The sequence below is a fragment of the Epinephelus moara genome, chromosome 8 (genome assembly GCF_006386435.1).
Source record: "Epinephelus moara isolate mb chromosome 8, YSFRI_EMoa_1.0, whole genome shotgun sequence".
NCBI classification, from domain to species: domain Eukaryota; kingdom Metazoa; phylum Chordata; class Actinopteri; order Perciformes; family Serranidae; genus Epinephelus; species Epinephelus moara.
In genome coordinates, this window is record NC_065513.1 from 41,872,469 (window position 1) to 41,885,171 (window position 12,703).

The 12,703-nt window shown below is 38.5% G+C and overlaps 1 protein-coding gene across 1 annotated transcript; it reads right to left on the reverse strand.

Annotated features, from left to right (window-relative positions):
* Positions 1-1,137: 1,137 nt before the first annotated feature.
* derl3 (derlin 3) lies at positions 1,138-11,659 on the reverse strand. Its single transcript, XM_050050238.1, has 7 exons — positions 11,524-11,659; positions 10,800-10,865; positions 10,638-10,711; positions 10,444-10,537; positions 6,656-6,851; positions 5,896-5,986; positions 1,138-4,390 (listed from the first exon to the last, which is right to left on the reverse strand). Exons 1-7 carry the CDS (start codon positions 11,647-11,649, stop codon positions 4,291-4,293), a joined length of 747 nt encoding a protein of 248 aa, XP_049906195.1. The 5' UTR covers positions 11,650-11,659; the 3' UTR covers positions 1,138-4,290.
* Positions 11,660-12,703: the final 1,044 nt, after the last annotated feature.

Sequence of the window (12,703 nt, forward strand, 5' to 3'; positions counted from 1 at the left end):
GTAGATCGACTTAACTCTAATAACCATATTCCTACTTAACACTTCCCTCTGCATAAGACCACATATGTACTACTTACCTGCAGTGCTTACCTGTGATACTTAAAGGAAATGACCACTTTAGAATGAAAATACCGACATGGCAACTCGCGAGACTCGAGAACAAGAACGTCTCTGAACGTTCTCGAGTCTTGCGAGTTGCCATGTAAACACAGCACACCTGCAGGGCAGGCTAACTGACCACGGTGAAAAATGATGCTATAAAAGTGCAGTAAATTACGTCTTTTCAAGTCAGTTTTGCATGCCACGGCTTCAGGGCACTTGGATTACAACGGTCGAGGCGTTCTGACGTTTTTGAAATGCATTAGCGGAGTTTTATTACATTTTCAAAATGTGTGTTCCGTGCACTTCAAGTGTAGCTGTTATCTTCTGATACCCCGAGCGAGTTTTGTGGATTAAAAAACTACACTGGACTTCTTGTCGGCATGAGGGTCACTAAGTACTGTCTGTGTTTTCATTCTAAAGTGGCCATTTCCTTTAAGTAAGTTAAACATGATTTGTCCAAAAATCTGTCCTAAATTTGGTTAAAAGGTCTCTTGCACTGGTCTTAAAAAAACATTAAAGTGTCTGATTCATGTAGACATACTGATTAGACCAGCGTGGTCAGCATCAACCAGTCAGACCAGAGTCTGTAATGCAGCTGTCAATCGGATCAATTGCTCCGTGAACTGCGGTCAAACTGTCAAACTAGGCAGCACTGATCAAATATGAATCAAGATTTTTGAATTGCGTTGTCTATCTCTTGCCTCAGATGTTTTCAGAAACATGTTTTAGTGTACAGTGCACACAGGTTAGTTTATACATCTGGCCCCTGGACTCTCATAAACATAAGTAATAATTTACTAGTGTTCTCAAGATAACGGCATTAAAAAAAATTGCAAGCATGGCCACTCTCTGCTTCCGTGCATCACAAATAAAATGTTTTAGTTTAATTTGTAGAGAATCTTTGCAGTTTAGATCACATTGATCAGCAAAACTGCAATTAGATATTTGCCTTCAATCTTTGACCCCTACTTTAATTTATTTGTGAATGAGTCATATAATGAGGATAATGACCGGGGACCCTAACAGACGACTGCACATGGGGGGGAATTGTAACATGTTTCAAAAGATCATGAGATACATTAAAAGGTAGTAAGTGGATCTTTGGGTTGAGATCAATCTGTCACATATGATGTTTAAGATCATGAGTGCACTTCCATGGTCAAAATGAATCATATCAAAGACCATAAGTTCATTTTAAGAGCCAAATTTGTGTTTATGCCTCAATATTCTTGACAAAATCCCAAACCAGACTGATTCACCTGACGTCTGTTTACAAAGTTTTTCACTCAAAATCTGTGAGCACAAACAAACATCCTACAAAGCACATTCAACACTGAATGAAAGAAGCAAAAACAGCTGGACACATCTTCAAACTCTAATTTCTGACCACAGTTTGGCTCCTCTAGTGTCGACACGACCAGATGTATAAATGTGGTATTTGAACGTTGCTGAGGAAGAACTGAGCAGGAGCAGGACTAAACATTTTAACTCCCGTCCTCTGCTGTTGTGTCACCGCTGCTGGTTCACAGAACTGCCGACGGCCTGAAATCCCATCAGCCCCGTCTGCACACTCTGCACTTTCACCCGCTGCCTTTGTGGGTCAAACACTGAGAGGGACAAAATGGAAATTGCTTAGCACAACAACACGCAAACAAGTCACTGTGGGACCTCCAACAACAGAACACATACTTCATCCTCCCTCATAACAGAACTGTTGTGTTATGAGTCTTAGCTGAGGTCAGACTGACGAGGGTCAACGTCAAGAAACCAAGTCTGTGTTTGCACAGATTCAACCAGGGTTTTTTTTTTCTTGTCGGGGGAAACCTTCTTTACAGTAAAACACTATGGGAAGGAAAATTAAGTGTAGGGAAGTTCTGACATACAAAGTGGCCTTAAAATGAAGAATGTATGAACCCACTGAAACCTGGAGCAACATCTCTTTTCTTGTGCTGCTTTCAGACGCAGATTGGTGTGATTTCTTGTCCTACAAATTTCCAAAAAAGCAAAAAAAAAACAACCAATATATTTAGAAAATTATTTTGGAAAAAAGAAAAAAGCTGGGAAAATTTAAATTGTGTTACAGAATCATTTCCTTGTTTGTTTGTCTCCTTCAAACAGCTGAATTTATTCAAGTTTACTGCCAAAAACAACATAATATTTGAACACATCATGAGAACGTTATAATTCACCTTCGCGTAATGCTCATTTTTACTGTATTGACCTTGAACACATCACAATATAACTCAACACAACCTCCGTCAGCAGGTAGGTCTGGTCATCAGCTGATTAGAGCTTATGTTAACTAAGTCTCAATAGGGTGCGTCCCCTGGCACGACGATGGTGAGTTACTGTGTCCTTTCATCCTGAGGACGTCCCAGGGAAGATGTTTGTTCATCCCAAACACATTTTCTGTTGACTTCAGGACAACAGGATGCTGTTAGTGTGGAGCCCTGCTTTTTAGCCTGCGCAAACTAAATGTGATGCAACAGAAAAACACCAGGGAGTGTCATGTTAGTTGCCAATAGGCTGATAGCAGTCAACAAGGCAAATATCGGCCGATACTGTAGTGATGGGCAAAGCAGTTCTTTACATGTTACTGAATCACTAGAATCAGGTCATTAAAAAGATTTGTTCAAAAGATTCGTTCACCGAATTGTTCAGTGCTTGGCGGGAGGAGCCCTGACTGTGTACTGAGTAGTCCGACTCACTGAACTGATACACGTCTGAGCTGCTGCTGCGTCTGCCCTGCACTGGTGAGTCTCAGCATTAGCCAGCCTAATGTTTTAAGTTCGTTTATCTGAAAACTAAGTCTGTTAAAACAATGAGGAGGTGTGTGATTGTGTTCATGTGGCTTGACTCCTGGCTACATTAGCCGTTAGCTTGGAGAAAACGGTCCCTATGAAAGTGTATCGCTGAGAAGAAATTATTTGAATCACTCAGGGATAGGGGTTACATCGTTCACTGAGTGATTCGTTCACCGAGTGTTTCGTCACATGGTAGGCAGTCCCTCCTGCACCCTGGCTGCCTTGCGACTTGCGAGTGATTCATCGTTCGCACGGACTGAATCGGCAGCTCCACTCCGGGCCCACACGCTCGCTGCTGAGCTCAACTGAACTGAGAAATGAACGAATCAGTTCCGGAAGTGATTCAGTTCAGTACGTTCACTCAACAGATTCGTTCTTTTGAACAATTCGTTCAAAAGAACGACACAACACTACGATACTGATGTTTGGCTGATAAATCGGTGCATCCCTAATTCAAACTACAGCTAAGACAGCCCTTAACAAACTCTGACAGTGTTGGTTTACATCAAGAGACACACTCGACACAGAAGAGAAGGAACAGAGTAACTTTTAAAGAACATAGCTCTGGAATGGTACAACATTATTTCACACGCTTTACAGTTTCTTTTGTGAGTGTTCTCTCTAATCCTAATTTGAAACTCGATGAAGGACCCTGTGAGCATAGGACCCTGGGAACATTGGGGTGACCCTGTCTGTTTTTACCTGACCCCTGAGACCCCTGAGATAGTGAACGCTCAAACAGGGCAGTAAGTGGACCTTTAGAGGTGCTCTGTAGTGTTTTGTTGTAAACAAACAAGGTGTCTGTTTACAATCAGAGCTCATTTTGTGTATCCTGGAGGTCTCACAAACATGCTGAGTGCATTTCCTTCATCACAAAACACTTGCAAAGCTCATTTGGAAAACATTTGAAATCCTGTTGTGGTAACATCCATGTTTACTTGTGAGCAGTCTCTTCTTTCGTCGCCCGCATGCTCGTGTACGTTACAAACAAAACAGGGACCCACTTGTGAAAACATTGCTCTGTTGAGTCGTGGTCAGATACTCCACAGGTTGTCTTGAGGTTTGTTCTGCTTCGATTTCCAAGACATAGAAACTGAGTCCTTTGTCCTTTTTATCGCCTGAATGCATTTTGGGGTCAGTTCTGGTTACTTGTTAAAATTATGCTTCTTTGTCCCAAAGATCCTGCAGCACAGTCTTCTGCTGAGACTTTTTGTGCCATCTCTGTGCTGCTGTCTTCTTATTTAGACAAAAGAACGCTTGATAGTTAAAATACATAGTGTGAACGTGCCAAAATACTCCAAAATGCTTTGGTATTTTTGGTTAAAAAAAGTGTCCTCTGCAGGGACTCAGGGCTCCACAGATCCTCATCTTGGCCTCAGTGCTGTTAGTTGTTCTGCTCCTCGTCCTGCTGTAGATCTTCACCCTGCTGCTCCTCTTGGAGGGGACGGTAATCTGGGTCCTCCGGCCGGTCGAACATTGCTCGCCTGTGAGGAGAGAACAAAAAAAATCTCTTGGCATTTCTTTAATAAGACAAAGACACTGATTTTCTTTTTACTTATTAACTGTATCTGGGTGCTGTAAGTACAACTGAACACCAACTTCATCATGTCTGTTCTGACTGAACCCTGCAACACCTCCAGAGACCTCTTTCACCAAATCTGCAGCACATTTTGCCCTTTTGTGTTCACTTTGACACGTTTCTCTGATCAGAAAAAATGCCACACTTATTTTGAGAATATAAACACAATTTTATATTATGCAAAGCCATATCAGATCTAAACCAGAAGTGTTTTATGTTGTCTTACCACAACCAACCAATAATAATGCCAAAAAAACTTGCATACAATTTTGTTTAAATCTGAAAATGTCTGAAACACACTTCCTAGTTGAAGAGATTAACCTAAACTAAATATCCAAAACATTTGATGCCATAATAGTACATCACAGTTTTTAATTCTCAGTGGTTCAGATCATAGATTGTATAAAGTAATAGTCGTAGCCACTGTGATGTCACCCATTGGTTTGTGGACTCCTGATTAAAAGCCTCAAGTTTGGCATTTTGGCCGTTGCCATCTTGGAGTCAGAAGTGACTATCTGTGCGTTCCAATACCCATACTATACTGTATAGTATGCCAGAAAAAGTTGCTATGCCAGAACAGCGCATTCACGTAGCTGATAACCAGTCGAATAGTAATTACAGGAGTATTGATTAAGAAAACAAAAATAATCATAAATATTACAAACAACAAATATATGTTAGAATCTACAATCTATGCAGTTATAACTTTAAAGTTAAACTACACACATTGCAAACAGCAGATCTCTCGGGGTTGATCTCTGACAAATTGGCTGAGTGGTGTTTGTTTTATCTCCAAGGTAACGGATATAAAAGCAAGATGGCCAAAGTTCAGGGTGTAAAGGTATGAGACAGTCGAGCGTCCTGACTGTGTGCATGCTGCTTGCAACAGTATGTACTTTTTAAAGGCAGCTGCAGCACCGACTGGGAGTAAAAAGAAAAAGTATGCGATTCAGACCGCACCTCATATTTGGTTGAGAGGATTGCGCTAACCCTAACACTAGCTGCTAGCTTGGTTAGCAAGGTGCATTTACAGCTATGGTTACCTGTAAAACGTTAATGCTAATCTTCCCAAATGAAAAATAAGCTTAAAACCATTGAAACAAAATGTCATTGTCAACAAAATCTAATTCATGCTACTCTGAGAACTGGGGTTATGCAAGTAACCTAATTTTTTTTTCTGCTGCAAAATCAGGCATTGCAACATGGAGGTCTTTGGGGGTTGACTCTGTTTTGGAGCCAGCCTCAAGTGGACATTTGAGGATCTGCAGTTTTTGTCACTTCCATGTTAGCTTCATTTTTCAGCCCCTGAGGCTGCTGCTTGGTTCAGACTGAGGTTCAGTATTTCTGCCAGTCGTCTCGTTCCAAATGTATCAAAGTTAAAAACACAGTACGATAAATTCTGGTTCTTACAGAAGTTCTGGCGTCATCAGCAGCTTCCTTCCTCCCGGCTGGTTTGGAAACACGTCCTCCAGGAAGTAGTACATGTGACCCACACTGATGCCTGAGGGAAAACACATCAGTGAGCCACACTGTTGCACTGGTGCTTTTCTAACAAACTTTGAGTTGTTCTCAGGATCCATTTTGAAGTGCTAAGAGTCTTTTAATACAACTTTGGCCTCCTGCAATTTGATGATTTAAGGAGTTTATGTTGCAGGTTTCATGTCTTTTGTTTCTTAAAGGAATTAAGTATTCATGAAGTGAAACTGCAGCTGCAACTGAACTCACAGTGAATTCACCTACGCTCTCTTCAAACACACTACCAGTTGAGGCAGTGGCTCAGGTGTTCAGCGAGGTAAAATTACTGTTTTTGTCAATGGAGTCTGGCTTTGAGGACTGGATAGATATTTTACTTTCAGCTCAGTTCCCAGTCAGAGAGGGTTGTCTGTTTGGGAAGTTCTGAGCATATGACTGGATAAATGAGACTTGGATTATACTATTATATATAGTTGTGTGAGAGTTTGTAAACAGATGTTTTGACATAGATTTACTATGACTTCAGTTCATCAATAATTTTCTCCATCCACGAATTCAGCGTAACACAGGGTGAGTAACTGATAAACAACTGATCATTTGGGGGGTGAAGTGTTCCTTTAGTTTCACTGTGCAGCCTTCCTGAACTCTACTTACAGGCTACATCAGATATGTGGTGTTTGGTGAATTGTTCTCATACCTAGGAGGTCGACCATGATGGAGTTTCCAAGCAGCAGCGAGAATCCCATGAGCACCCAGGGCAGGAACGGAGCCTGAAAGTTCAGGAGGCCGAAGAAGTTCATGCGTACGAACGGATGTCTTCTACTCCACACGTACACCAGCATGATGATGAAGGCCTGACCCAGGAAGAAGATGTTGGCGAACAGACCGAACAGCTGCAGGTTTCAGGTTAAATACAACTCATCACTTGGTTTGTTATTATGAAATCAACATGTGAGAGCTTCTGTTATAGAGAGATTAAAGTTTTAGTTTAACAGACGTTTCTCAAAGAAAATAACCTCATTGCTGAGTCAGACCTGAGCTGGTGCAGCGGCAGCTAGCTAGAACATTATAGAAGAAACTCTGGTCAGAATAAACTGGCAAATAAAATATTTGTGTGTATATATGGAAGCCCATTTCTGCCAGGAAAAGGGTAAAAAATGAAATGGCAAGTAAAAAAAAAGACTTATTTTCTCAATATTTCGACCTACTAAATTTATATCATGAGACGATTAGTACAAAGGTTAACTTATTAAAATTAAGACATTATTTCATTGTTTTAATCATTAAACGTGATAAGAGGATGAAGTACAGAGAAATTAAGAGTAAAACAAAATAACATAAATAACTTAAGTGAAAAAAGTACAAAATATTTAGGAATAAATAATAATAAAAAATACAATTAATGAAATTAATAAATAAAAATTAAATTAATAAAAATGTTACCATAGTTTTTATCTTGTTTTCCTCATTAAAAGGTGATAAGATAAAATACAGAGAAAATAAGGTTAAAATAAAATAATGATAATAGCAACTAAATTAGAATAAAGTACAAAATGATAAAAACTACAGAAAAAAATAAACTAATACTTTTTATCAGTAGATTAAAAATGTTGACTTAAAGCTGGACTTCAGTATTGACTTATTATGGTTTATTTAGTCAGAACAGTTAAAAATGTTAAATCAAAATTTGAGTTACTAAGGCAAAATTAAGACATTTTAAGTCAAACATTCAATATATTTTTTGTAGTGCTGTCAAAATAATGCGTTAATTTTTATTAGAAAAAAATAACACGTTAACAAAATTAACACTGATGAATCACGTTCGGTGGTGCCCTTTGAACTGGTGCATCATTTAAGGCCACAGTGGCTTTGTCAAATGATGGAGGCAGATAAGACGACTGCTCGGCCCTGTTGATAGGAGCATCGCTCTCTGCAATTTCTGCAGCAAGGAATTATCATACCATCAGAGAACTTCAAGCCTGAACTATCACCTTAACACAAAGCATTTAGCAGTGAACCCAAAGGTCCCAGCTAGCACTGTCTCTGATGCTAATGCTAGCTGCCAGTTAGCCACACTTGACCAGGCATTCAGACGCAAATTGAATCAGTTTAAGTTTGCTTGACAGCCCTAATTTTTGACTTACTATTATAATTCTTAGTAGAAAACTCTTTTGGCATGTGTATATTTTGAATTCGCACCTTACTGTTAATTTGTTTTTGGTTTGCTTTGCACCATTTAGACAATCTTTATTGTTTATATTTTGTTTTTATTTGCACTCTGTTTCACGTTGTACTGCAACTACTGCACAACTTTTTCCCCCTCTGGTTAAACTAAGTTTTGTCTTATCTTGAATTTTACATATCTCATAATTATGACTCATAATGTTGACACTTTTAATTTAAGATTTCGTAATTTTGACTGGCCAATTTTATCATTTACAAATTTTAATCATTCTTTTGCAGGCAGAAATGGGCTTTCATACATGTACTGCATTTTGTTGATTTCGGCCTCTGTACATGTGACATAACAAACCACCAATATGTACTGGACATTAATCACTCAGTACTTGATGACATGCAGTTCTCATAAATGTGAGTATTTTGTTAGACTAAAGACCCAAAACTTAAACATTTTTACAAGTTTTTTTTCCTCTAGTATCAGCAGACATTTTGTCAGACCTTATTGTTTACAGGATGCTCAGCCCCTCACAATAAAAGCCAACTTGTGCATGTTCCTGTCCTGATAACACACTGTACTCTCCTGATATTACAGCCGTATTAGACCTGCGTGTAAAACTGTCCATGAAACATCACACGGCTCCAGACAAACCTCATAAACCTGCACATTGACCGTTTCACAGCAGCCCAGAGGGACGTCTGTGGAGAGCAGACCCAGGACTGTATCATTAACCTGGAATGTGAACAAGAGCTTCTGGCAACAAGCTGCTGAGCATCACCACAAAGAGACAGGCTGCATGTACAGTAGCTGGTTTTACATGTTGTCAGCCTGTAGGCGTCCTAATTTAAGCATCTAATTAAAATAGTGCTCCTCAGGAGAAAAGCACCCTACTAATGAGATGTTTATCGGCCTGCCTTTCACCGGACCGACTGACAGCTCAGACTAATCATGTTTCCCCCTTAAAGGGTCAGTTCACCCAAATTTAAAAAGCATATTTTAGAGCGCACTCTGGACACTCTGTCTGTGGAGACGGAGCAGCAGAGCGCTGAGCGGAGTGAATGTGTGACTTGATCAGAGTTACTTGAATAAGTAAACACTGACCAACGGGACCAGACTGGCCGACCCGTATGCTCTCACTCAGTGGATGGATGATGTCACAGGAAGCCAATCTTACAAAGGAGGACCACACTTGTTTGTTTTGCTATGGAAGCTAACGTTAGCTAATGTGCTAAAAAGTTAGCGTTCCAGAGAAATCCAATATTCCTCTTAATCCCTCCCCAGTTTCTGATGAGGTGGACATGATAACCCTTAATACACATAACCTTATTCATCCCTACAACAGGAAATACTTTTTCCCTAACCTGATATGAAGTGTGCGCTGCACATGTGAGCATTTTTGATGATGGCCTCCGTCCAGTCCTTTGGTCTTATCACATTTAACCATAGTTGTCTTTGTTTTTGTTGACGGGCAGTGGCGGCTGGTTTTGAGCCATGACTCCTTCTATTCTGGCTCCCAATAACACAACAAGACAAACACATTTTAACACTCCTATGTAGCCTACAGCCCTGTGGAGGAGAGGCAGGTTTTGCCTCCAGCTAACAAACTGACGTCATTGTGACGTCGGCCCTCAAAGGGTCTGTTGGTTCCATTTTTACTATGGCTCCTGCGTACTGTTTTATAAATGAGACCCCAGGTGATTAAAACTGGTAAAAACAGTTTACGTTACAAATCAGTGTTTCTGCGAGGTGTGCTCACGCTTTTTCCCTGGTAACTTAAGATCCAGACGTTCAGGACGTTTTATCAGGAGAGGTCTTTTCCCCTCACAACATCGTCATCTTGGAATAAGAATTATATTCAGATCATGGATGCATAAAGAGAACTGGATACAGCATCGGAGGGGGGGCTCTTTTCATTCGTACTAAATTTGCTCAGTGGCGCATGAAGCCAAAAAAGTTCAACTGCTGCATGTAAAATTACCCAGATCCTCCGCATCATTGAGCTCAAACTTCACTGGCTGAGCGGCTAACTTCCAATTTAGCCTTCTGCTAACTTGAACTGACATAAAAATAGTCCCTCTAGGATTTTGCAGACTGTCTTGCCAAATATCACGGTAACTTTGCTCCTCAGTGCCTGATCTACATTCAGAGCGGGTCCTCCTCCACAGAGTCCGCTATGTTGTTTCTACAGTAGCCCAGACGGACAAACCAAACACTTCCTCTAAATTAGGGTATTCGCATTTTTGCGTCGGCACACCGGAGAATTTTTAGTTGGTCGCCACTGACCCGCTAAACGTGTGAAAGGATACAGTCATCACGATTCCTCCAAACAGGAACATGAAAACAAAATCTGCCGTCCTTCCTCGGAAACATCCTTCCTCCAGCATCCGACAGTATCGATAACTTCTCTTAGTCAAGGACTCTGCTGCATAAATGTATTATTAGACTCTATAGGAGTGTTTTGATAAATAATCTGAGACATTACGTCTTTGTTAAAAGATACAGAAAGATGATGTTGAACAGGAAACTGAATCCAAGAGAACCAAAGAAGAGGAAGCTGGTTATCAGGCGCCATATCTGAGATACAGGTAGAATACAGGGTGTTAATATCATCACATACCACATTGACCTGTTTTAAATGTATTAAATGGTTAATAAATGTTACCTGATATCTTCTGATGATGAGGTCTGGGTTAAAGTAGAGCTGGAAGGGCGTGATGACCTCAAGTTGCTTAAAAAAATAACAGAGCTTAAGATAAATCAGCAAGTTGGGCACCAAGACATTAATGGATTATTTACAAAATATTTTAAGTAAGAATATAAAAAAACAACAATAGGCAATAAAACAGAGCAAAGTTTATAAAAGCAGCACTAAAAGAAGAAAGAAAAAACTAAATTATATTTACAAAGGAAGGTGCACAAATACATACATAAAAATATGTGCAATAAAGTTAAAACTTAATTAGTTTTAAAACATTATTACAATTCAAAGTACTTTTTTATACAAACATCTCAGAGAGTTTTATAACATTTTACAACAGTTTAACATGTTTGTATTGATTAAAAAGCTCCAAACACTCAACCAGTCAAGACACTGAATCTATTTCAAATGTTTTCATCTGCAAGTTTTTGGTCAATTTTGCCTTGTCTACTTGGAAGACACATTTATTTATATATAAAAAAGTAAAAACTGTCTGCGGCTCAGTGTCACATCAAATAAAAATGATCAGAAATCATCATAATTCAGCTCATAAGGAGAGGTTTGATAATTATGACAAAAAAGTAAAAAATGAATGAAATAAATGATTGTTTTCTGGAGATCAGAGTTTAAACTCTTGTTGTTGTTAGTTGTTGTTGTTGTTGTTGTTGTTGTTGTTGTTGTTTCTTACCACGGCAGCGGTGGTGAGGACGCAGGCGGTGGTGTAGGCTCGGGTCACCACTGGGATCTGAAAATACTCCTGAGTGAAGCTGTGAGCCATCCCTGCTGCTGCTGCTGCCTCACTGTCAGCCATCATTTACTCACTGAATGAACAGCACAGGCCCCGCCCCCTCTCACTGCAGCAGCCAATCAGAGTCAACCATCAATTAACACCATCCACACCACACACTGTAAGCTCTTAACACATTACAATCACCTTGAAGGCAACAAGTTATAATACAGAGGCAGACATGTGATTTATAAGTTAGTTTATTTTTTCTGACATCTCCACATTTAATTCCAATGTTATATCCTATTGTAACTTTTATTTATTTTATTTTTATTTTCATTTTCATTTTTACAGTCCATGGTAATATCCTTTTTTTATTATTATTATTGTTATTTTTATACAATCATTTTAATTTTCCCTTGGGGGGAAAAGTCCGTAAATTCAGTAAAATTTAGTGTGTTAAATGAGATTATTTAAAAATTAAAATTAAAATTAAATTAATAAAATAAAACAAAATAAAATGAAATAAAAAAAGTTACATAACTGACATTTCAATTACATGAATAATGAGATGTGCTGTGTTAATAATTGCACAACAAAAATGTAGATGAAAAATATACATTTATTTATACATTTATTTTTTTTAAATTAATTTAATAAATTATTATATTGAGACTTTTTGTTTACAAAATTATCTTTTTTTTTTTAAAGTTTTGATATAGAAATTAGTCAAAATTCAAAGCTCATTAAGTTCATGAATATAAAACAATTTACATTAATATCTTTTTGTTAAATCAACGATGATTCAGTTTAAAAAAAAATATATATGTATTTTTGAAAAACATTTTTTTAAGATGTACACGACATTATTTTGTAAAAGAAAACATCAGTTTTTTCCGCCATATTGTAAATTAGCTTTATAGCGAAGTACTTGAAATACAGCTCATTTCTGACGCTAATACGCAATAAATATGATAATTTTAAACAAAAAAACAATTGACATTTATTAATAATGTTGAGGAAATTATTCATATTTGGCTGGAAAGTGAACTTAAATGGCTTTAAACCAGTTCAATTTATATGATACACTTATTTTCCTAAAATTAAACACAAAACTTAAGTGCAGCAAATTGGTAAAAAT

Coding starts and splice junctions, on each gene's coding strand:
- derl3 (XM_050050238.1), bottom strand. CDS start 11,649: ATGATGGCTGACAGTGAGGCAGCAGCAGCAGCAGGGATGGCTCACAGC. Junction 10,712..10,799: donor TCATCATCAGAAGATATCAG/GTAACATTTATT, acceptor CCTGTATCTCAG/ATATGGCGCCTGATAACCAG. Junction 6,852..10,443: donor TTGGAGGAATCGTGATGACT/GTATCCTTTCAC, acceptor TGAAACCTGCAG/CTGTTCGGTCTGTTCGCCAA.